The sequence below is a fragment of the Poromitra crassiceps genome (genome assembly GCF_964638095.1).
Source record: "Poromitra crassiceps genome assembly, chromosome: 3".
Classification (NCBI taxonomy): domain Eukaryota; kingdom Metazoa; phylum Chordata; class Actinopteri; order Beryciformes; family Melamphaidae; genus Poromitra; species Poromitra crassiceps.
In genome coordinates, this window is record NC_139625.1 from 38459392 (window position 1) to 38485669 (window position 26278).

At 45.3% G+C, this 26278-nt stretch overlaps 1 protein-coding gene across 1 annotated transcript in view; it reads right to left on the reverse strand.

Moving 5' to 3' along the window:
* kif6 (kinesin family member 6) overlaps nt 1-26278 on the reverse strand; it is a gene marked incomplete at both ends in the record, with an annotated part of 113643 nt that overhangs the window by 16018 nt on the left and 71347 nt on the right. The window contains 6 exons of the mRNA XM_083633012.1: nt 73-219; nt 497-632; nt 783-864; nt 3203-3253; nt 17000-17055; nt 19296-19398. Of these exons, the coding sequence (XP_083489138.1) occupies nt 73-219; nt 497-632; nt 783-864; nt 3203-3253; nt 17000-17055; nt 19296-19398 (575 nt within the window). The remainder of the gene's footprint in view (nt 1-72; nt 220-496; nt 633-782; nt 865-3202; nt 3254-16999; nt 17056-19295; nt 19399-26278) is intronic.

The window sequence follows — 26278 nt, forward strand, 5'->3', positions numbered from 1 at the left end:
ACTGTGTCACTGTGCAGAACACTCACAAACATGCGGTCCTTGTTAAGACTGATAACTAACGGCTGAGAATACGTGCTTGATTGTGTCGTCGTCTTGCTTTCTAAGCTGGTCTCCAGGCCCTTGTTTGGGCCAGCTGAAGTTCTGCGAAATGAGTTTCCATGCGTCTGCCTCCTCCATATCTCCCCACCAGGACTCATTCTGCGCCATGTCGAACAACGGCTGCGAGGGGTCACGCCGGTGCCGTTAAAAAGCCTCCGAAGTCAAGGGAGACACATGCGGATCGACTTACACGCAAGTACACACACGCATGTCCATAGAGGCCGATATTCATATTCAAAAAATAAAACGTAATCACACATTCATAAATATAAAGTGAAATGAGAACAGACATTCCCACTAATGCCATAAACATGTTCTCTAGGCCATCACGTCATGCTCACAACAGCTTTATGTGGTGTTGTCATATAGATAACTAGAGGAAGGTACGGTCAGTCACCTGTATACTGGAAGCTTCCTGACTCCACCACTCTTGGAAGTCCTTCTGGAGCTTGAACTTTGCCCTCTCCAGCAACAGCTTCAGGTGCTCAATCTCCATCCTCAACGCCTTCAGACAGCCAAAGGTGCTCTTGTAACTGATGGGGAGACATGAGCGACACCAAATTCAATCTTTGGTCCCACCACGTCCCAAAGCATCTGCTGTGTCCACTCCATCTGTACGAGGGTCTTGGGACAGACTATGAAAATAACACACACCCATCTACCATCCGGCGCACTACACTCACGTCTTTTTCTCTTCCTCCAGTTGTTTGTGCAGGTTCTCTTCAGCTGCGTCCTCCTCGACCTCTGCGGAACTCCCCATGACACCTAAAGTAGAAAGTAGGGATGCATGATATCGCCACATCATCGGTATCGGCTGATAAAGGCTTTAAAATTAAATATCAGGCCGATATGACTGATACCATCCAAGCCTATTTAAAATGTAGGATGAATATTACAGTTTTGTTTGAAAGAAAATGTTACATAAAAGAAATATGGCATGTTTTACATCACCTAAGTTGAAGTAGTTTTCTTATTTTGCTCAGTGAATGTGTACATTTTGAAATGCATTATATTATTTATGTCTGCATCTGCCAGTGGGCCATCACAATAAGAGTAGGCATAATAATGTGTTAATCCCACTACAGGAGAGACTTGCGGCCCTATCGTCGCAAAAGTGGTAATTTAGCGTTTGCGCTCGTTTAACGCCGTGCGCAATGCAAATTGGGGGCGTGCACAAGCGCATGCCTGTTATAATTGTACTGGACATGCATGGGGTAGGCGTGCCACATGCCAAACCAGGCGTTTCGGCGCAAAAATGTGGGGACAGACGGCATACTCCTATTGTCATCATGCGCGCAATTACTTTGCGCTAAGGGCTTTGAAAAGCACCTCTTACACGCTAAAATACCCCGCTGCGCCTGAGCGCACCGTAATCTCCGTGCTGCACAGCGCAGTGCAGAGTAATTCCTTTTGGATATGTCATTACGCACGGACGTGCCACGCCAGGACATTACATTCTGCTGCTAAACTTGGGTATTAGCAGATAATTCAGTGAGGCACAAATCAAATCACAGATGTTTTTAACAGGTATATGATGTGATGTTATTGTGAGATATAGGCCTATCCAAATTGCGCATGGAGAGAATTACAGCATATTGCATGCCTCGCGCAAACACAGCGATTGCGAGACGGGAATCTGATTGGTTTGATTGATGTAACGCCCAGGCATTGCCTGGCCGCACCTGTGAATAATTCTGGTGCCTAAGACCGCCCAAATCCCGTTTGCGCTGGCATTTTGGGGGCGCAGATGACTTGGCACAGCTCTAATTTGCGACTGCGGCAGGTGCCGTGAGCATTTCCGCATCCGAGAATTGCATCCCCACCATATTTCGGGGCTGTTTTAACTTCGAAAACAGGGAGGTCATGTCTACACACACAAGTATATCATTTTTAAACAGTTATGTTTCTGTATAAATCATTACAACATGCTCCTGTGAGGTGGGGATGCGTTTAGCGCCGGCCAGGCAGGGGTGCAAAACTCAGCATAACACCTGGACACGTGACGGACTGCTATCGTTAAGGCACGCAAACAGGTGTGAAAACGCAAATAGGGGATATCGCCTGTACCAAGATAGGGCCCTTGATGTTCGAAAATAGGAGGGAAAAAATTGCGCATATCTCAGTATCACCATCGGCAATCGGCAAAAACAGTTATTGGCAGAAAATCCAATATCATGCATCCCTAGTAAGCATAGCGACACACAAAAGACGTGGGTATTTTTGCTGTGAATACTTGTACACTCACAAATATGCACATTTGCCCTGAAAAATGTTCATTAGGTTTCCTACAATAAAAACAAAACAATCCAATGGCGAGTGTGTACGCCTGTGTGTGTGTGTGTGTGTGTGTGTGTGTGTGTGTGTGTGTGTGTACGCCTGTGTGTTGCATGCATGCGTGTGTGTGTGTGTGTGTGTGTGTGTGTGTGTGTGTACGCCTGTGTGTTGCGTGCGTGTGTGTGTGTGTGTGTGTGTGTGTGTGTACGCCTGTGTGTTGCGTGCGTGTCTGCACGTTTCCTCTGAGGACAACTATTTTAATATTGGCCCTGGATAATGGAAGCCAGGCTGCTGCGAAGTGTTCTCTGATGCAGGACTCAAAATAACAAGACGGGCCTTCGGCGCCTGAACTGGCGGGAGATGTTTGTGTACTGGCAAGCAGATTTCCTCATCAAAGCATTTATGTCGCTGATCAAGACAGTGAGAGGGGAGGAGTCACTGACTGATCAAGACAGTGAGAGGGGAGGAGTCACTGACGGAGTCCGACACTCCTGCCACTCTGCTGTTCCAACATCGAGGCCTACTGTAAAGGCTTTGAAGTGGATGCTACTGCACATACAAGAGCGCCCACATTCAGTGCTTACTATCAAACTGATGATAATAAAAGAGTCTGTTTTCATTTGTGACCGCTTCAATTGAACCAGTGCACATGGATTCAGCTTTCTGAATTCTGATTAGGGGGATTCACAGCTATGTCAAACTCCACATAAAAAAAAATAAGCAAAAGCATATGATTTCAACTATTGGCAAGGGAAAATGGACTTGGAAATCATATTGTTGTGCTATAGATACAGGCTAAAATCTTACTCCATCCACAATTTGAACTTACCATGAGCTGCTGTCTGCATCCTACGCATCTCCAACTGCTTCTTCAACTCATCTGAGACAGAGAGAGAGATTTTCGAGAGATTAAATAGAATTACCTTCCTTCATTAAGCATTTAGCCATGCTTCTTAGACATTTTCCCACAGGAGCCATCCATGCATGACAGATACTGTAGGTCAGTGGTTCTCAAATGGGGGTCCGGGGACCCCCAGGGGTCCATGGCACTTTGCCAGGGGGTCCGGGAAAAGTTTTCGGGGGGGGGGGGGGGGGCGTTTTGTGTGTGCAAAAGCTTCATAGTCAGCAGGGGTTGTAGCCATTTCAGTGGTCTGTACAGACCATTGGTCTGTACCACTAGGGGGCGCTAAAGCGAATGGTCCGGACCAGTTGGTGTGGTCCGTCACTGTACCACGGACCACTGGTGTGTGGTCGGTCAGGTGGTCAGTGTGGTCTGTCACGTGGTCCGTCAGTGTTCCTTCTCATTTTAATGCATGGTCAGTCAGCACAGACGCTCTGACCATGGTCCGGACCACTTAGTGTGTGGTCGGTCAGCTGGTCAGTGTGGTCTGTCACGTGGTCCGTCAGTGTTCCTTCTCGTCACAATGCATCAGTCAGCGTACAGGTGCTCTGACCATGGTCCGGACCACTTAGTGTGTGGTCGGTCACCTGGTCAGTGTGGTCTGTCACGTAGGCTACGTGGTCTGTCAGTGTTCCTTCTTGTCACAATGCATCAGTCAGCGTACAGACGCTCTGACCATGGTCCGGACCACTTAGTGTGTGGTCGGTCAGGTGGTCAGTGTGGTCTGTCACGTGGTCCGTCAGTGTTCCTTCTCGTCAAAATGCATCAGTCAGCGTACAGACGCTCTGACCATGGTCCGGTCGATTTAGTGTGTGGTCGGTCAGCTGGTCAGTGTGGTCTGTCACGTAGGCTACGTGGTCCGTCCATGTTCCTTGTCATCTTAAGGCATCGTCAGTCAGTGTACAGCATCGTCAGTCAGTGTACAGTGGTCACGACCACTTGCCTTGATGTGTGGTCGGTCATGTGTGCCTGTGGTCTGTCACGTAGCCTACGTGGTCCGTGTTCCTTCTCATCTTAATGCATGTCAATGACCATCATTGTTGGGCAGTTACTAAAGAGCACTGCAGGAAGATAAGCTATAGAGGGAACACTGACCACACAAGGCGGAGGACCACGTAACGTACGTGACAGACCACACTGACCGACCACACACGGGGTCCGGACCATGGTCGGTGCGTCTGTACACTGATCATAAGACGAGGAGGAACACTGATGGACCACGTATGTGACAGACCACATGACCGACCACACACTGAAGTGGTCGTGACCATGGTCAGTGCGTCTGTACGCTGACTGCGATGCGAGGTTTCTACAAAGCTGTCATGGCATTATTTTCCAACTGAGCTGAGCGGCCTGGCAGAATGAGTTTGTCTTCATGGCTGAGCTGACTGAGGAAATGTGTTAAATCAATTTTTAAAAACTCTATTCAAAATGATTTATCTCCCATGCATATCTAAAAAATAATGTGTCTAAGTTCTAGCTCTTTCCTCCTGTCGTTCGTTCAGGGTGCCCTAGATTAACTTACATGGTATTTTGTTGGCTTTGTTGTGGCACAGGGGAATTCTTGCATCCATGTAATCACACAGACTTATTCCTGTTAATTCTTTTATTCTCTTCACTGGAATTTTCCCAGGTCTCCTTTATGTGCATCATTTTCCCATGGTGCAGCCGAGGACAACACAAGCCAAATTCATGTGAGTCAGTCAGTCAGTGAGGTGATGCACATCGTCAGAATGCCCTCTGGGTGAAGCACACAGAGCGTGGGCCTGTAACTTACGGGATCTGTGCTTGTTTTCTCCTACAATCAGTTTCCTCTGGTGAAATAGAGCCACATGGAGCAATAATTTCCTCTTGCCAATAAGTTATTGCTAAGGGCATCATTTCATCTTCCGCTCAATAACAAGCACAATATTGTTCTTTATTATTGTCTTTTATTTGCTACACAGCATTTCAATAGATGTCTGCAAGATCCGATTCCTCACTCAATTTGGTTGCACCTTTGGTGCTCAGCCATTGCTGTGATGATTTTGCTCTGCATCTTTTCCATGTTTTTTTTCTGTCGATGACGTTTCATTTTCTTTTGTTAATATTTCCTTTGTCTGTTCTTCCATGGTGGCTATCGCTGCTCATGCCAACTAGGTTACTCAGTTCTAGGCTACGCAATTCTTCTTCTCCAAAGAAACTGCTGTGAAACAGCTGGGAACAAAACACATCACTTTCTAGGTGTGCAAGAGGAGTTAGCATCTCAGAGCTACTTGACACCGACTGTTTAGAGGTGTGTTGTATCTTGTGAAGAACAGTCTGTCTACAACATCCTATACTTTGGAACACTTTAATGAACCATTTGGTGTGGCATACCCTCCCTCACCTGTGAGGGTGCGAGGCCCTAATTGTTCCTGGGAGCTGATTCGACAAGCAAGGCTCCAGCGATGAAAAGGCATGATCGCAGTAATTATTGATGACAGCAATAAATATAAATGATCGGGTATTATGTTAAAACTAGGTGTAGGCTAGTATTGTCTAGTTGTGATTTAGTGTTCAGGGGGATGGGGGCTGTTCTGAGCTGCCGTGGGTCCTGACCACCTGACTGACCACACACGGGGTCCGGACCATGGTCGGTGCGTCTGTACACTGATCATAAGACGAGGAGGAACACTGACAGACCACATGACCGACCACACACTGAAGTGGTCGTGACCATGGTCAGTGCGTCTGTACGCTGACTGCGATGCGAGGTTTCTACAAAGCTGTCATGGCATTATTTTCCAACTGAGCTGAGCGGCCTGGCAGAATGAGTTTGTCTTCATGGCTGAGCTGACTGAGGAAATGTGTTAAATCAATTTAAAAAACTCTATTCAAAATTATTTATCTCCCATGCATATCTAAAAAATAATGTGTCTAAGTTCTAGCTCTTTCCTCCTGTCGTTCGTTCAGGGTGCCCTAGATTAACTTACATGGTATTTTGTTGGCTTTGTTGTGGCACAGGGGAATTCTTGCATCCATGTAATCACACAGACTTATTCCTGTTAATTCTTTTATTCTCTTCACTGGAATTTTCCCATGTCTCCTTTATGTGCATCATTTTCCCATGGTGCAGCCGAGGGCAACACAAGCACTGATCATAAGACGAGGAGGAACACTGACGGACCACGTAGCCTACGTGACTGACCACCTGACCGACCACACACTGAAGTGGTCGTGACCATGGTCAGTGCGTCTGTACGCTGACTGCGATGCATTAAGAGAAGGAACACTGACGGACCACGTAGCCTACGTGACTGACCACACACTAAATGGTCCGGACCATGGTCAGAGCGTCTGTACGCTGACTGACGATGCGAGGAGAATGAACACTGACGGACCACACTGACCACCTGACCGACCACACCCTAAGTGGTCCGGACCATGGTCAGAGCGTCTGTACACTGACTGATGCATTTTGACGAGAAGGAACACTGACGGACCACGTGACAGACCACACTGACCAGCTGACCGACCACACACTAAGTGGTCCGGACCATGGACAGAGCGTCTGTATGCTGACTGATGCATTAAGAGGAGAAGGAACACTGACGGACCACGTGACAGACCACACTGACCACCTGACCGACCACACACTAAGTGGTCCGGACCATGGTCAGAGCGTCTGTGCTGACTGACCATGCATTAAAATGAGAAGGAACACTGACGGAGCACGTGCCAGACCACACTGACCACCTGACCGACCACACACCAGTGGTCCGTGGTACAGTGACGGACCACACCAACTGGTCCGGACCATTCGCTTTAGCGCCCCCTAGTGGTACAGACCAATGGTCTGTACAGACCACTGAAATGGCTACAACCCCCTCTCTTCATAGTTCAACGAAAATATGTTATGCTTTAAATCTAAAATGGTTCATGGATTACATTAGAATCTGACAAACCTATCAATTTAAATGTCAAGCACGTTACCGTGGAAACAAGCTGAGCGCAAAATCACAAATCAGAATGAGGGGGTCCCCGGTATATTTTCTATCTTATAAGGGGTCCTTGGCTGAAAAACATTTGAGAACCTCTGCTGTAGGTAACTGGTGAATCAGCACCACTGCATCCACTCCTATAATTGTGTGGAAACTAAACAGCTTGAAGTCATCCTGCTCAGAAAGGATGGAAGGGGGTTCATTTTCCTGTTAGCAGCCCTGACATGCATTTCACTGTTGTTGAACGGCAGCCAGATGAAAGGCTGACAGGGCCATGTGACCTTGGTCAAGAGAGCTGCGTCCAAATCCACATCAACACAGCCAATGGAAGCCATGGCTTTGATCTAAGTCCTTAAGGGCCGTCAAAAATGTATTATGTCTACAATGCCTTTTACACAAACAAATTGTATATACTTGCAGTCAACAAAACCCAGGTTTTTGTGAGGATGAACTTGTGATTGAGGTCATTACGGAGGAGGATTGATCTAGGAAGCAACACGAGGGAGGCTTTTTGGATACATTAAAGTCAGGTCATCACCTCACTTGTGGCAGAAATACAGGGTTAACACATTAAAGTCAGGTCATCACCTCACTTGTGGCAGCAATACAGGGTTAACACATTAAAGTCAGGTCATCACCTCACTTGTGGCAGCAATACAGGGTTAACACATTAAAGTCAGGTCATCACCTCACTTGTGGCAGCAATACAGGGTTAACACATTAAAGTCAGGTCATCACCTCACTTGTGGCAGCAATACAGGGTTAACACATTAAAGTCAGGTCATCACCTCACTTGTGGCAGCAATACAGGGTTAACAAACACATTGGTAATCAATCATTGTCTGCTCTTCTGTTTTCTCTGCCTCCGTTCCCCTCACTGAATCTACAGTATGTCATTACAAAAGCCATGCATTTGTGATGTTCAATAACTGCAATATAAATGAAATAAAACATAATAGAATACATATGAGGCCCTTTCTACACAATGAGGAATCGCACTTGGCATAGTGTATGGTAGAGTAGTCGAGTAGTGTAAATTGTACGTGAAGAAAACAAAAGAAAGCAATTTCAGCTTCAGAGCAAATTAATTGGTTGCAGGGTCGGCAGGGAGTGAATGGAATGACCAGGATAATTAGGAGATAGAGGGAAAGATGAAGGACATGTAGAACGGCAGTGTCTTGTGGTGAGGCTTTCACCACAGTCCCTGAGGTGCAGGACGTGCTGAGCTGTAACGTTTCTGTAATACGAGCCTGTCGCCAATCTAAACGCTGATGTGTCCGAGGTCCAACAACGAGAAATCCAGATGGAGTAGTCTTACACACACACACACACACACAAGGGGAGGGGGAGGGGGGATGTCTAACATTTTATGCGACACCTCTCATGGCACCATCAAATAGTTGGGTTTGAACTGTTGCGTCGCCAACGAGAAGATGGAGGCACATATTAGGTTGACATGTGTTACTGTGAATATGGCATGTCCTGCTGGAGTGTCCTTGAGCAAGACACTGAATTCCTAAAAGAGATCTCAATAGAGACTGGGGACCAATAAAGCAGTGGTTCTCAACATGGGGTCTGGGGATCAACAGGGGTCCTTGTGGGAGTTACAGGGAGTCCCCAGCAAAGCGATGAATTGTTAAACTTCACTATTATTACATTTACAAGAAGTTCATAACATTAGAGAATGTTGAGAGGAATGACTGTTTTCATCATAGTTCACTGTTGTTTCTCTACCTACATCACAGTCACAGGATTCTGGACAAAATCATATACAGCTACAGTAGCTAACAATAAAGATATCCTTAGATTTGTGTTTGAGAGACAAAATGGGGCTCCGTGGCCCTACAGTATAATGTGGACTAAATTAGGGCTCCTTGATCTGAAAAAGGTTGAGAATCACTGCAATGAAATATGACATTATTATTATTACAGACTTTAGGCTAGTGCATCAGCTTTCATAATGAAATGGGTAAAAACTGTTCCCACCCTGCGGCTGCCCATACAAGACAGGCCAGTTCATCCTATAGAACAGAACTCTTGACAAATGCTGCGTATCCAAAAATAGACCACAATTAAAGGTTATTGTAGACTGTGCTGACAGGGAAGGATGATGTGAGATGTTACAAATGACACACAGGGACATACATAGAATGCAAGTGTTTCACCTCTGGAGAATAATGGGCAGGGGTTTGGAGATCCCTCACAACACCCGCTCTTCTGCTAAGCGAGGAGTTGGAGGAACTGGGGATCTGCGTGAGCTGAGACTCCCTGTGGCCCTGTGCTGCGGCCAGGTAGTCTGCCCGAGTCGTCTCTAACAGACGACAGGATGTGCATATGTCTCAAAGTGCACCCGAGAGGCAAAAAACACAGACGCAACCCCTCTCGAACCTGATCCACACCGACTCTGTGCTTGATGTATGGTCTCTTCCCTTCCTAATAAAATAACAGGATTAAGAAACACTTAGCAGCCCCGCTGAGTGGTTTGGCCCACAGCTGACCTGGCCATGCTGACAGGGTGAGAAAGTGCAGGGAGCAGGGAATAGCCAGATAAAAACATGGTGCCAAAACACTATCGGTGTGGCTCATATCAGCTATGAACTGAACCAGAAGATGCCTCAAAGCCAAGCAATTACCTGAAGTCTGTAAACATTGGCAAAGTCATGGTACAAAGTGTGGAATTAAGTTGTATGTTGCCTAGGCTACTGTATGTACAGCAACAAACCTAGGTAGCAATGCAAATTCTCACTGTTGCACAATTTTCAGCTAAAATACTGAATCTTGAAGGGAGAGTTCGATAGATGTGTCAATGGGTTGTATGAGGTACTTGCGACAGTCAGTGTACTACATGCAGTAGAATCTAACTGGTGAGGTCCCAGTTTAGAGAAATGGAGACTGGCCACGTTAGGCAAGTAGAGCTGTCTGCTGAGCAGGGAAGTGGGGCTGCTGCACCACCTGGCTACAGTGAACATTTCAGCTAAAGACAGGGGGTAAATTACGTATTTTCAAGTCAACTTGACATCTCAGGGCTTGTGCAGACTTTTTTTTTTACGTTTTTGTTCCTGACCCTGTTAACACTCAGCAGATAGCTCTACTTGTTTGCTTGACGCGGCCGGTCTCCATTCCTCCAAACTGGAACTGTGCCAGCTGCATTCTACTGCATGTAGTACACACTGACTGTTGGCAAATACCTCATACAACCCCACATCAAAAAATATAAACTATCCCTTTAAATCTGGCTGGCAAATAAACTGCTTCTGAAAGACAATTTCTTAGGCCCGTTGGCTATACAACTTCCATCTCATTGATGATTGAAGAGTCCAACACCACAGTCAGTTTGGCCAGGACAGCCGGTTAAAGATCCTTCATCCAAATTCTGCAACTAGAATCATTCCATAAAAGATCTATTTGCATACGTGTGGAGTAACGGTGGTGTGTGGTGTGCTTACTGCAATACTTCATGACTCTTCAGCCCTCCTGTCGCCCGGCCAGGCTGTGGGCTCAACACCGCAAACCCCTTCCAAACCATGCAGGGTTTCCCCCCGCTGTGTCAGGAGACATGCCGTTGTTGTAAAGGACTGGTTTCGAGCTACAAGCCTCAACAAATATTTGGTGATTTCTGTGGCCTGAAGGTTAAATGCGATATGCCGCACAAATGCCACAGAGAGCTCTTGATCCAAGGACCATCCAAACATAGCATCTAGCATTTCAATAGCTGCGTGGTGGCCTGCAGATTTAAGTCTATATAAATACATAAAGCATTGTTGAAACCATGCACAAAGCCGGTACATGAAAATCCAGCCAGTAACTTATATGTATATAAAATGGATCATTAAAAGCAGTATGAGGAATATTTGTACATATACAGTAAAAGGTTGTTAATGCTAAATGGAGGGTAAGCCTCCACGGTGTTTTTATTGGACAGCTCTTGCTGTGTACGCAGATAGCGTTGTCTCAGACCACAGCCTAAGGCAAGGACATTACATAAGACACTCAAATGAGCAGTTGACAACATTAGCCCTGCAAATACAGCTACAGTAATGTAAAACCTACAGTGGATTTTAATATGAACCCAGGCTTGTAAGGTGTTGACTATTACCAATAAAGACGGCAGGGAAGTTATGGAGGTGTTTACAGCTGAACCATACACAGTTTCAAATGCTGGCCTGGGGCTCAACTGATACAATATTCCCTCTCCAGTACTTTGGATGAATCAATTTGGTAATGACATAGATTTTTTGGCCCCTACATTAGATTTACTTTTCTTGTGATCTATCCCAAGTTCCGTGGGCCACTATGGCAGCAGAGGTGAGGAGAGGATGATAGTGGGATACCAAAGAGGTTACCAGATGCTCCATCTCGGACAGTCTCGCATAAATCCCCACACATCTGGCAAAGAGATCGAGGGACCCTGTTGGCTTTCGACCGCCTTACACCTCTTATCCTGTAGAGGATGTGCATCGCTGATCCCTATGAATAAATATATATCCCGGCACTCTTTGGACCTAAGGGCTCGGAACGTACGCTTCTCCAGCGGGATTGGATTCCAAAGGCGTACGCGGTGGCCAAGAACAATACTGGTAACCAGGGAAATGTTTAGGCACCAATGTCTCCACGGGCTACCACCTCTCCTTTCTCCCCTGCTACTGACCCTCACGCTGGGTACATCCATCAGACAAACCTACACAAAGCGTTCGTCTATATTATGCTAACTCTTTCCATGTTCTACATTAAGCATGAGACACAGGTCGTGTAAAATTTCCAAGCAGGGCTTCCAAAATGGCAAGGAAACACATTGAGCTAAATATATTATGGTACAACTTTCCAGCCAGGAGAGGCAACTACCTTCCACTATAAACATTGTCTCTCATCTAGGAAGAATGCAGCTCCATGCCCCTAACATTGTAATAACATGTGACAGCGTCAAAATCGTTCTTTTTCTGGTCCGTTTTCCCTATTTAAGAGTTGAATAATCTGCATGCTAAATTCCTTCAAAATTTCTACGTTTTGCCCCAGAAATAACATGAAAAATAGTCTCAATTGGGCGTCCAGGTAGTGCAGCGGTGCATTCCCTGCCTACCAACACGAGGGTCACAGGGTCGAGCCCCTGTGTTACCTCGGGCTTGGTCGGGTGTCCATACAGTCACAATTGGCCGTGTCTGCAGGTGGGAAGCTGGATTAAAGGTATGTTTCTTGGTCGCTGCCCTAGTGCCTGCCTCCCTCTGGTCGATCGGGGTGCCAGTTCAGGGGGAGGGGAACAAGGGTAAATAGCGTGATCCTCCAACATGCTACGTCCTGCAGGTGAATCTCCCCGCTGCCAGGTGAAAAGAACTGGCAACTGCACATGTATTGGAGGAAGCATGTGCTAGTCTACAACTTTCCTCAGATCGGCAGAGGGGTGGAGCAACGACCGGGACAGCAGAGGGCATTGGCCAAGTATAATTGAGGAGGAAAAAAATTGTTGCAGAAAATCTTCTTTCACAGTGTTCTAAATGCACGTAAACGTCACAGGTAATTTTTGCGTGATGCGCCGACACCTCTGATGTACGGCTGTGTCAGCACCTCAAAGACACCACGGCTGAATGCTGATATGCTCGAATTCTAGGGGTGCTCAGTGTACGCTGGCATGTATGAACGGGTAACAGCTGAAAGCTACCAGACCGCCGCGCGTGATCTGAGGCAGCTATGATGCCAGGCACTGGTATGAGGCAAACTGATCCATTTCATTGGCATCTGAAATGAGCCACAAACACACACAGTCCAAGGAAACTCATAAATGTAGCCTGCAACAGTAAATGAAAACCAGATCAAGCCCTAATAATATATGCTCATATTTTGAACAGTGTTGAGATTTCTGGAAAAGCCAACCATAGTGCTGTGAAATCATTTATAATTACTGCCATATCGGTGACAGCGCTTGTCTCTTAGCAGCCAGTTAAAGCAACAATGAGGGGATTAAGATAGATTGTTGAGCAAAGTGAATTTGAGCTGTACTGCAGGCAACTAAATTGATGTGGGCTCATTTTACAGCTATGATCGGTCATTTTCTAGGACCTTTCAAAACGCACAGAAAAACCGGTAATCAGCGAATCAACAGACCAATGGACAAACCACAGTGTCAAAGCGCTGACACACAGTAGTACACAATGTGCATACAACACCAGAGAAGAGTCCAAAAGTCCAGAAGCATTCACTGAGGCTAGGGATGATGCCAGGCCTCATTTTGGCAAACTACAGCTACCTGTCAGGGACATTACCCAGATGAACACAGGGGTGTGATTACAGATCCCTCATAAAACAGCCAAAGCCAGGGCCTGTAAAAAGCACAGGTCGGAAGAGTAGGAGGGTGGAAATCAGAACGCCTCTCCATCCTGGAAAAGTTCAGGAATGTGCTGAACGACACTTCTGCACTCCGGGGAAATGGGTCCCCGACTGTGATCCGTTCGTTAACGTTTTGCAGGCAGGTAGGCTGGCTGGTGTCTCCGGAGACTTGGGGAACGTTAATATCAGGGTAAATAAACGGCGTTCCTCAGGGCCACAGAATGTTGTTTACTATTAGGCTAATGATGATGACTGTAATGATGACAATGAAATGTCGAATTTCTATGTTTTCACAGCTCCCAAATGTAAAGTATTTTCCGGAATGCACCCATGCACCCTGAACCAGCGAACCCTGGTCATGGCGTGCACGAATAGTTTAGTAAAACAGAAAAAAGTTTCAGCAAGTCACCTTCATCAACACTGATGAAGGTGACTTGCTGAAATGCGTACGTTGTTTGTACTCTGACCCAGATTGATTAAAAGTATGAAAATGACATTTATAGTGCTGGCTTTTCTCTGTCTTACTAAGCTTTTGTTGGCCTTGCACCTACAGTATGTATGTTGAGTTTTGGATGGAGTTGTGCTCGCACTTGGTAGCTCACACACTCTTTCATTGCATAGTTCACTTGCTTTCACACTAACATTAATGTATTAGGTTACGGTAAATATAAAGAAACGGTAAATCTGTAGATTTTGTGTTATGGCTCATTTATACTCCATTGTCATACGTAAATAGACCAGTGGGCAGTAGAGAGTCAAATGTATGAGTGTGTATGCAGTTTTGCTCCGTTTCATGCGTATCCATAAGCTTTCAGATGACGGACAGAAAACGCACAAACTGAACTCAGAGTACGGACAGAAGGCTCTGTCTGTCTCCATCTTTAACGTAGAGTATAATTGGGCCTTTAGAGTCATGCAGCACATGCTTGTCCAATGGATATATTTATCCATTGGTAAAGCCTACCCCAAACCATAACCAAGTTGTTTTACTTGCCTAAACCCAACCAACTGATGTTTTACTTGCCTAACCTTAACCAAGTTAAGGTGGCTCGATGTGCCCCTCGCTTTAAAAATACGTGCTCACCCAGGTATTGCAGGTCTGAAGGTCGGAGGTATCGAGACGCGCATTAGTTTGTATGCTGACGATGTAATATTACACCTAAATGACTCAGAGAAATCGATCCCCCCTCTCCTAGAGCTAATCACCTCCTACGGTAAGCTGTCCGGATATACAATTATCTGGACAAAGTGTGACTTTATGCCTCTCTCTGATGTCTTCACTCCCGGTTTCTTGGAAAGTCTCCCATTTAAATTGGCAAAGGACCGCCTCACCTATCTTGGCCTGACCATACCCAGAGATCCTAAATTAATATTTAAGTTGAATTTTGGTGATTTTGTTTTAAGACTTAAACAATGTATAGAAAACTGGAAAATCTTGCCCTTGTCTATGATTGGCCGTATAAACTCAGTTAAGATGGTTTCACTTCCCAGGTTCCTCTATCTGTGTCAAAACCTCCCCATCTTCGTTACATCAGCTTTTTTCAAACAACTGGACTCAATAATTCTGTCCTATATCTTGAATTATAAAAATCATAGAATTTCGAAAATTCACTTGCAGAAACCCAAGTCTGAAGGTGGGTTGGCCTTACCAGTGTTTAGGCACTACTACTGGGCTGCCAATGTTAGAGCTCTAATGTTTTGGCGGCAAGGGACCCCTGACAATTTAGCTCTCGGGGCCCCCCTGTGGCTGAAAATGGAGGCCAGCTCCTTTATTGTCAACTCTTCTCTGCCAGCCATCTTATTTTCTAAGCTAGAGAGGCCGGGGACTCTTAAGGATTTGGGTTTTGTTGTGAGAAACTCCCTCAGAATTCTAAACCAAGTTAGGAAAGTTTTGAGTCTACCAGATGTTTCGATCCACACTCCAATTTGTTTGAATCACTCTTTTTTGCCTCCTTGGTCAGATAGAAACTACCATGCCTGGAGTGAGAGGGGTCTGGCTTCCATCAAATACCTATATATAGATGATCATTTTGGATCCTTTGATTTACTGAAAAGGAAGTTTGAGTTTCCCGGCACGGACTGGCTCAGATTCCTACAAATCAGAAACTATGTTCGATCCAGCATTCAGGCCTTTGAAGCGCTCCCAAATGAACATGCTCTTTTTGATGTTTTGCTGAGCCCTCCTCACTCCAGGCACCTCATCTCTAGATTTGTGTGTCTATTTGATGACTGTACCATGGCCTCTACTGAGAGGATCAGAGAGGCATGGCTGGAAGAATTTGGTACTGAATTACAGTATCTGACATTATATGGGAAAGGAGCCTGTCGGTTGTACAACTCTGCTCAGTTAATAGCAGACATCAGCTGATCCAGTTTAAAGTCACTCACCGTCTCCATTACTCCAAGCATAGGCTACATAAGATATATCTGTCTCACCGCTATGTGATAGGTGTCAGGGGTTGGAGGGCACATTGTCACATGCTTTTTGGTTCTGCGCTTCACTGTCCGGATTCTGGGCTAAGATATTTGACTGGTACTCGAAGGCTTATAAAATAACCCTTCAGCCCGAAGCAGAACTTGCCATCTTCGGCTGCTCGGAACTCTCTCTGGACTTCCCCACAACTGTGCAGCAATCCCTGACGCAAGGGACAATTGTTGCCAAAAAACTAATCTTGAAAGAATGGAAGTCTTCTACTTCGCCTTCTTTTCAATTGTGGCTGACGGAAATGACCTCTGTTATACGGATGGAGAGGTTTAGGTTCCTGAGGACCGACTCACTAAAGAAATTCTTTGCCATTTGGGGCCCGTTTCTAGCCTACCTTGTTGAGGTTGCGGGAGACGGATGAGCACAATAATGTACCTCTCGTAAAAATATAAGCACCTTACACGACTGGTAGCACTGAATGTTGAAAATGTGTATTTATTTTAATTTTTTGTTGTTTGTTTGTTTGTTTTTGTTTTTTCCGTTCTGTGTCTGAGCCTGTTTGTCTTGTTCATATGTTGTTCTGAAAAACTGAAAATAAAATATATATAAAAAAAAGTGGCTCGATGTGGCCCGACTCGCTGGAGACTCACGCCACCGGGCGGGGCCGGCGCCGACTCGCGTCACCGGGCGGGGCTTGCTTTTTTCTCCACATTTCCCAGTCTGCTGGTAAAAAGATTTCCAAGGAAATCTACAGACTTACGTGTACTATATTTCTCTATATTTACCATAACATATACATCCAGATTATTCATCATATTTTCTTTTAACAAGTTTGAGGTAGGGTACAGCTGTGAATGGGGAAAGAATAAAATAAAAAAATACATCCATTATTGCACATTTCATGCAACAATATTCGCAAATGGAAGAGTGTTAAGACAATTAATTCATATGCTATGAATGCTGCAGTAGTGATAAAAGACAAGTTGGTGTTTTATGTACTGTATTTGCATGGTAACTTACTGACTCTGTTTCTTGCTTCGTTCACTTGCTCCCCAAGTGTTCTGGCCTCAGATAACCTGCCCAAAAGAATACATGTATTAACAGGCAAAGGGGGGGCGGGCGGGGGGGGGGGGGCTTTGGGAGAAACACATTTTGATAAATCAAATGTGATAAAATGCCAGAGCATGCTCTGTAGAAGACGGTCTTGGTTTGTTTTACACAGATTATATAGGATTTAAAAGATTATATAGGATTTAAGATGATGCACTGTATAAAATGATGCATTACATATAATGATCAACAAATCATATTAAAGCTATATTTGTTGGCATGTTGCTCAACACAAAAACAAACAGGAGAAACAGGCCCTCAAACGTTTTTACAAGGTTTTCTGACTCTGGCAAAATCAACCCACCGTTATGGAACCTAGCAAACCCTGCGAGTGCTATTATTCTCAAAGAAAATGTTACGTCTCACTGGCCAAGGTACACATCTCACTGGCCGGGCTGCAGCGCCTTCACACCTGTAATGACAGCTCCCACCCAAGTAGTGCCTCTAGCAAAGTTGTGCTATTTCCTATTTTCATTTCACAACTTAATTTATTCATTTGGATGGTACGGATGAAATGTATCTTTTTCTGATGTACAACAGGTGTCTGGACAGTGATAACATCGTTTCATGGCGGGGGCTGACATAGGGGCAGCTGTGATGGTGTGTGTGTGTGTGCGTGTGTGTGTGTGTGTGTGTGTGTGTGTACGCGCGTGCGCACGTGTGTTCAAAGAAAAGGACATGGCGAGCTAGAACCATAGGACACGACTAGGGATGCACCGATTGCCATTTTCTTGGCCGATTCCGATTTCCGATTTTTGAATAGTCTGACTTGCCGATACCGATTTTTGCCGATTCCGATTTTTTTTCCTAAAAACAACAATTGACAGCTTACACAAACGTTTTTGTAACTTTGTTTGAAAATTAAGATTCATAGAACAATTCTTACATCTAATGGGGATCCAAATAAACAAATAAACAATTCTTATCATTTGCATGAAGTAGGACCATCTCACTCAAACACATCTCAAAATAAAAGTGTTCCAGGTTAGGCTACTGGACAGAGCTTTTTTGTGCAAATACAATGAATACAAAAATTTAATTAAATCCAATAGCCTATATCCCACAGCTATCATGCATTTACTTTTCCAAAAGAAAACAGGTGCAACAGAACATCAAAATGATCCATGGACAAGGAGTTTAGGCTATAGACTGGCTCCAGACCAGTCCTCTTGAGTAGAGGGGAAATGAGTTTATGAGTTACAGTAACGATCTTCAGTCTGAATATCAGGCGGAGTTTACACACAGTCCGAAGTTTGGTATGCGTATTTTTATCTGCCATCCGAAAAAATATCATCACGCACAGAAAACGTTGCACACTTGTGAGTCCGATGCATTTTTAATATTATGTCCGTCGTTCTCATGTCGTTCTATTTGCAATACGAAACAAATAGTCTCTCCTGTATCCACCACGTTGCAACATGACTGACAGGCTGAGGCAGCAGCGCTGATGTGGAATGGAAATGGCAGGTCGGGGAATGGACACAATGCTCACGTTCACCTCGCCAAGCCGGCTGTGCGCGGTGGCGGGTTGCTGGAGGACCGCTTCCCGGGGAGAGAGAGCAGAGAGAGAGGGGCCAGTGAGGTGAAGCGAGCCGCTCAGACTGCACTCCAGCCGAGCGGGACTCGGCCGCATCTCTGTCTCCACGGCTTATTTTCGACTTGCATGTGTGACAAACTGCGAGCTTTGTCAAGTTCACTGACGGTGAAAAAAATCCACAACGAGGAAGGTATGCTGGCGTGTGTGGCGTGGTGGCTGGGTGCCTGTCTCGGTGCTTTGGGGTGCGCGCACGTCATGTGAAAATCGGCTCACAGAATCGGCTATTTAGAGTGACCGGCGCAGATCACCGATCGAGGCCGATCACGTGAAAATCGGCCATTTCCGGTCACGTGCCGATCGATCGGTGCATCCCTAGACACGACCAAGTGCACTTTTCTATTATACTGTAAATGCCAATTGGCTAGGGCTCCACTACACTTGATACCTAAAACAGTGAATTGCAAATTGAGGAAAACAGCACAGGCTGTTCCAGATGGTGCAGATGGGATCAGTATTAAGGGCCTTCCACACAAACGGTCCACGTTTCCCTGATGGTGAAAGCTACAAAGGCTCCACATGTGAGACTGTGGAAGAGATGCTCGGTCGGTCTGTTTATGGGAAACATCAAGTTGGGAACTTATCATGTCAATGACTTTTGGTTCTGCTAACCTCTGTCTGAGTAGAGTCTTGTTGTCCTCAATAGTCAGCCGGTCCTGATGGTCCCTCCTGAAGATGTCAAAGGCCTCTTGCTTTCCCATAGACAGCTGTGGACCTGAGAGGAAAAACAGCACCGTCACATTCCAGTGTATCTGCTCAGAAGACCCTGCACTAAGACATGCTCTGCTGTATTCTAATAACAAGAGGCTTCATACCGTCTGGTCCATGCTGAACACATTAGGTAGCTGGCACACGCTAAGGCTGTAAATCAAATCTACCATACAAACTACCATCCTAACAAGACTAAATGCTCGTCATACCAAAGTATAACTAATGTGGCAACTATGGGAAAATGTGGCAGGTCATGCTGTGCACATTTGCACCGTCTCTATGAGACCTGAGCTGTTTCTTTTTCCCACATCCACAGGTACTAAACTCCAATCTGGCAGCCAGATGCCAGCTAAAGAGCCCCACTGATATCGTTGACCTCCCACCTATTACTAATTACAAAATCTAAGGACCATTACCCTCCTATTCATGATTGAGAGAGGACGTAAACAGATATATAAACAGGCATTCTGAGTAGGTCAGCATTATCTAGGTGGTGGAACAGCCCTCTTGGCCAATAAGGAAATTAAATGTTTTTTTGGAGAGGCAACATGTCGATTGTTAAATTGTTTATAGACTTGAAATATTGTTTAATGTGCATTTTTATTAAAGCAATACACATCTTCTGCAGATAAGATTGGCTCTACTCTTAAAACAAAACACTTTTAAATATGAGACATACATCATTGTTTTGACAAGTTGTTAATGCTGTTGTTGTTTTTACCTGTGTATGCACCAGTCAATGGTATGCACATCCAAACAATGTTAACCAGGTGCTACTGTAGGTACTAAACCATGACAGAAAGAAATTAAGAAAATACCGAGCCGCATGCTGGCATGAGGCTCAGTATACAGCAAGGTGGGAATTTCGTCATTTTAGGGCCAAGGCCATCTGGCCTTCAGCATTGCAATTTTTTTAGGGCACAAGGCCACATGCCAGGGTACAAAGGCCATTGCTCTATTCAAGGGTTCAAGGGTACTTTATTTGTCACATACAATGTCATACAAAGTAAAACATGCAGTGAAATGAAATAGGATTTAGGTCTCTGCCTCTACACTGTGTCAGAGAAGAAAGAAAACAGCAATAATAACAATAAAAGACACAGGACATAAGAGACAAAGTGCTGATCATAAAGTGCTAACCATTGACATCATGAACATGAAGAGCGATTCTTCTGAAATGTGTGTTAAAATGATTCAATTACACATCCTTTGAGGGCAGGCTACATTAAACTGAGACCACTGATGCTTTTAAAGCAACTGACAGTAGCAAGCTGGTAGCAGGGCACTGCCAAGGTGGCCTTAGGGATCTCAGGGCTTCACGGCCAGAGGGGCAATGGAGGCCATGGCCTCCATGTAATTCCCACCCTGTATGCTGGCATGAGGCTCAGTATACAGCTGGCATGAGGCTCAGTATACAGCTGGCATGAGGCTCAGTATACAGCTGGCATGAGGCTCAGTATACAGCTGGCATGAGGCTCAGTATACAGTATGCTCACACAAGGCTCAGTATACAGTATGCTGGCATGAGGCTCAGTATACAGTATGCTGGCATGAGGCTCAGTATACAGTATGCTGGCATGAGGCTCAGTATACAGCTGGCATGAGGCTCAGTATACAGCTGGCATGAGGCTCAGTATACAGCTGGCATGAGGCTCAGTATACAGTATGCTGGCATAAGGCTCAGTATACAGCTGGCATGAGGCTCAGTATACAGCTGGCATGAGGCTCAGTATACAGCTGGCATGAGGCTCAGTATACAGTATGCTGGCATGAGGCTCAGTATACAGTATGCTCGTATGAGGCTCAGTATACAGTATGCTGGCATGAGACTCAGTATATAGTATGCTGGCTGAGGCTCAGTATACAGCTGGCATGAGGCTCAGTATACAGTATGCTGGCATGAGGCTCAGTATACAGCTGGCATGAGGCTCAGTATACAGTATGCTGGCATGAGGCTCAGTATACAGCTGCCATGAGGCTCAGTATACAGCTGGCATGAGGCTCAGTATACAGTATGCTGGCATGAGGCTCAGTATACAGTATGCTGGCATGAGGCTCAGTATACAGTATGCTGGCATGATGCTCAGTATACAGCTGGCATGAGGCTCAGTATACAGCTGGCATGAGGCTAAGTATACAGCTGGCATGAGACTCAGTATACAGCTGGCATGAGGCTCAGTATACAGTATGCTGGCATGAGGCTCAGTATACAGCTGGCATGAGGCTCAGTATACAGTATGCTGGCATGAGGCTCAGTATACAGCTGGCATGAGGCCCAGTATACAGCTGGCATGAGGCTCAGTATACAGTATGCTGGCATGAGGCTCAGTATACAGCTGGCATGAGGCTCAGTATACAGCTGGCATGAGGCTCAGTATACAGTATGCTGGCATGAAGCTCAGTATACAGTATGCTGGCATGAGGCTCAGTATACAGTATGCTAGCATGATGCTCAGTATACAGCTGGCATGAGGCTCAGTATACAGCTGGCATGAGACTCAGTATACAGCTGGCATGAGACTCAGTATACAGCTGGCATGAGACTCAGTATACAGTATGCTGGCATGAGGCTCAGTATACAGCTGGCATGAGGCTCAGTATACAGCTGGCATGAGGCTCAGTATACAGCTGGCATGAGGCTCAGTATACAGTATGCTGGCATGAGGCTCAGTATACAGTATGCTGGCATGAGGCTCAGTATACAGCTGGCATGAGGCTCAGTATACCGTATGCTGGCATGAGGCTCAGTATACATTATGCTGGCATGAGGCTCAGTATACAGCTGGCATGAGGCTCAGTATACAGTATGCTGGCATGAGGCTCAGTATACAGCTGGCATGAGGCTCAGTATACAGCTGGCATGAGGCTCAGTATACAGCTGGCATGAGGCTCAGTATACAGTATGCTGGCATGAGGCTCAGTATACAGCTGGCATGAGGCTCAGTATACAGCTGGCATGAGCCATGAGGCTCAGTATACAGTATGCTGGCATGAGGCTCAGTATACAGCTGGCATGAGGCTCAGTATACAGCTGGCATGAGGCTCAGTATACAGTATGCTGGCATGAGGCTCAGTATACAGCTGGCATGAGGCTCAGTATACAGTATGCTGGCATGAGGCTCAGTATACAGCTGGCATGAGGCTCAGTATACAGCTGGCATGAGGCTCAGTATACAGTATGCTGGCATGAGGCTCAGTATACAGCTGGCATGAGGCTCAGTATACAGTATGCTGGCATGAAGCTCAGTATACAGTATGCTGGCATGAGGCTCAGTATACAGTATGCTGGCATGATGCTCAGTATACAGCTGGCATGAGGCTCAGTATACAGCTGGCATGAGACTCAGTATACAGCTGGCATGAGACTCAGTATACAGCTGGCATGAGACTCAGTATACAGTATGCTGGCATGAGGCTCAGTATACAGCTGGCATGAGGCTCAGTATACAGCTGGCATGAGGCTCAGTATACAGCTGGCATGAGGCTCAGTATACAGCTGGCATGAGGCTCAGTATACAGTATGCTGGCATGAGGCTCAGTATACAGTATGCTGGCATGAGGCTCAGTATACAGTATGCTGGCATGAGGCTCAGTATACAGTATGCTGGCATGAGGCTCAGTATACAGCTGGCATGAGGCTCAGTATACAGTATGCTGGCATGAGGCTCAGTATACATTATGCTGGCATGAGGCTCAGTATACAGCTGGCATGAGGCTCAGTATACAGCTGGCATGAGGCTCAGTATACAGTATGCTGGCATGAGGCTCAGTATACAGTATGCTGGCATGAGGCTCAGTATACAGTATGCTGGCATGAGGCTCAGTATACAGCTGGCATGAGGCTCAGTATACAGCTGGCATGAGGCTCAGTATACAGTATGCTGGCATGAGGCTCAGTATACAGCTGGCATGAGGCTCAGTATACAGCTGGCATGAGGCTCAGTATACAGTATGCTGGCATGAGGCTCAGTATATAGCTGGCATGAGGCTCAGTATACAGCTGGCATGAGGCTCAGTATACAGTATGCTGGCATGAGGCTCAGTATACAGCTGGCATGAGGCTCAGTATACAGCTGGCATGAGGCTCAGTATACAGTATGCCTGACAAAGAGCAACAGAGGTTGACACGTCCACACAAATAAACATCATGGAGCATCATTCCAGTGTGCAGGGTTTGTTTTTGCCTGTGGACATCTGATTTAATTGGAAACACATTTGATGGTGTTTGCCGATGACTGAACCTTCTCGTTTTGAAAAAAAAGAAAGAGAGAGAGAGACAGGGAGAAAGAACGAGACCCTACTATGGAGACTGGCCATCACCAGAGAAAGCATCTGTCCACTGTTGAATGGTTAGAGGTGGCTTGAGAGGACAAGGAAGACGACAAGATGAAAAGTGTGACCGGCAGTGACATACTGTAGTGGGATAGACAATGATATTCCCTGCTGACCGAATCTACTCCAGAAACTGATGTGCTTGCTCTGTGTAACGACATTCAAAGTATTTATTTCCAAAGGAAACCAAAATTATACCTAGAGTTCCAATCATGTTGTCAGGCGATTACTCTGAACTGCAGCATAATCAATCTCTGTTACTGCTTTCACCAGGTTTCAATCTTGGCTCATCAATCTTTAAAGCAAAAATGTGAGATGTTAATAAAGCGGAAATATCTATCGCTCAACATGAGAGGGAAGAGCTCTGACAATGGCATTTCATGTGTGTGTGTGTGTGTGTGTGTGTGTGTGTGTGTGTGTGTGTGTGTGTGTGTGTGTGTGTGTGTGTGTGTGTGTAGTTTGTGTGTGTGTGTGTGTAGTTTGTGTGTGTTGTTGACCTTTGAGTATCCTTGGCAAAAGGAACCTTGTGCAATATTTTTTCAGGGACTCAAAGACGCTTCAGTTTGTTTGGATGGAATGATTGGATGTTAGGTTGTGCATCAGCTATCAATTTTCTCCATTCAAATTGAAAAAGTAAAGTGAGCTGGTAGTAAAATGAGTAATTGCATAAATCAGACCATCGTTTGTTGACCCAACCCAACAATTTATTCCTGTAAGACCTCATTTGACCCTCTTTTACCTAATCCTATTCAATTTAACGGCGTACACACACACCCGCGTTATTTTGCAAGATTCCTTACCAGTAGCTTCATAATCATTTCCAATACATGATTTCTAATAAATCCTCATTAATATGTGTGGACTTGTGACAGAGCTGATTCTAACTGAAGGCATACACAAGAGGAGTCATGTGAGATTAATTGGAGGACATTTAGGAATTTTGTTTCTTTATTTTTGGAAAAATCCTGATTGAAACCAGGAGGCATTTCGCAGGCACATATTGCAACAGCCAACCTCAACAAATCTGTCTGAGGGCTACTTGAGGGAAACGCACCCCGTTCGACTCTTGTAAAAAGGGAACATTCCAGGAATATCTGTCTAAAAGTGATATGACATCATATTATGTTGTACTAACATCATTTGTGGGGTAATGAGATCACATGTGGCTTAGGCCAACTTTCCTAATTCTTCTTTTCCGTGCTTCAAGTGCTGACAAACCACAGAGGTTTTTCAGAGAAGGAATGCCGTGACTATTGTTGCTGCTTCAACAAAATTTTCAAAATTAAATACCAAAGAAATGAAGTATGACTGCACTGTTCCATCAATTTATTTTAAAAAGTTATTGCATTTCTATTGAATATATTCTGATTAGCCAACCATTCCCACACAATAGGCAAATAAACATTCCCACCCATGAACAAAAACGTCTGACACAGAGCTTTTTTTTTGTTATTTTTTTACTGTTGCAAGACATTATTATGACCATAACATTATTATGGTTTCCATAGTATATGACTGATCCTATAAGATACTGACATGTGGTGGGCATGGTAGAATCATCAGCGTCTCATTACATGCGAGTGGGATTTACAGTAAAGACTTGGGCAGCACGGTGGCTCAGTGGTTAGCACTGTCGCCTCACAGCAAGAAGGTTGTGGGTTCGAATCTCCACCCCGATCCTTTCTGTGTGGAGTTTGCATGTTCTCCCTGTGTTTGCGTGGGTTTCCTCCTACAGTCCTGTGTTTGTGTAGTGATGTATTGTAACCTATGTTATGTGTAGATATATGATGTAGTATATACTAGGGATGGCAAGATAGTGTACCACTTTTTCCATATCCGATCCGATACCGATACCACAACCTTGAGTATCTGCCAATACAGATATCAATCCGATCTGATCTTTTTCCCTCGCTTATACAACTAAGCTGTTAATAATAAATTTACCAATGCACTTTGCTTAACCCAGCCATCTAAACATCACGTTCAATTTGTGGAACAATATTTATTCCCTAAATGAAAGACTATATAGCCCAGAACATAGACTCAGTAATGCACTAATGCTGCTTCTTTTCAAGCCTTCTCTCTCTCTCTCTCTCATTCTCTCACACACACACACACACACACACACACACACACAAACACGCACGCACGCACGCACACGCACACGCACACACACAGACACACACACACACACACACACACACCTCGCAGCTGAGGCTAATGGCAACTTATTGGTGAGTGTTCATTAGGATTTATTTCGCCTATTCCTATAGCGTTAATCTGCCAGAAAGTGCATAGATTTTACTTCACTTCTAGATGGGAATGGTAACATGTTGATCGTGATATTGTGGTGTGTTGTGCTGCTGAATTGACCGCGGCTCTAGTCTAGTTTTTGTTTCTCACCTTAGCTTGTTGGAGTGGAACTCTCCCCTCTCCCTCTCTCTATTGCGGTCAGGTTGTTTGTTTGATTCAGCGACCTCGTATCAGGCAGTCTGCGGTGTTGACGTTTCCAACACTTAAATAGCCTACTCGCATCATATTAAAGTGCACTC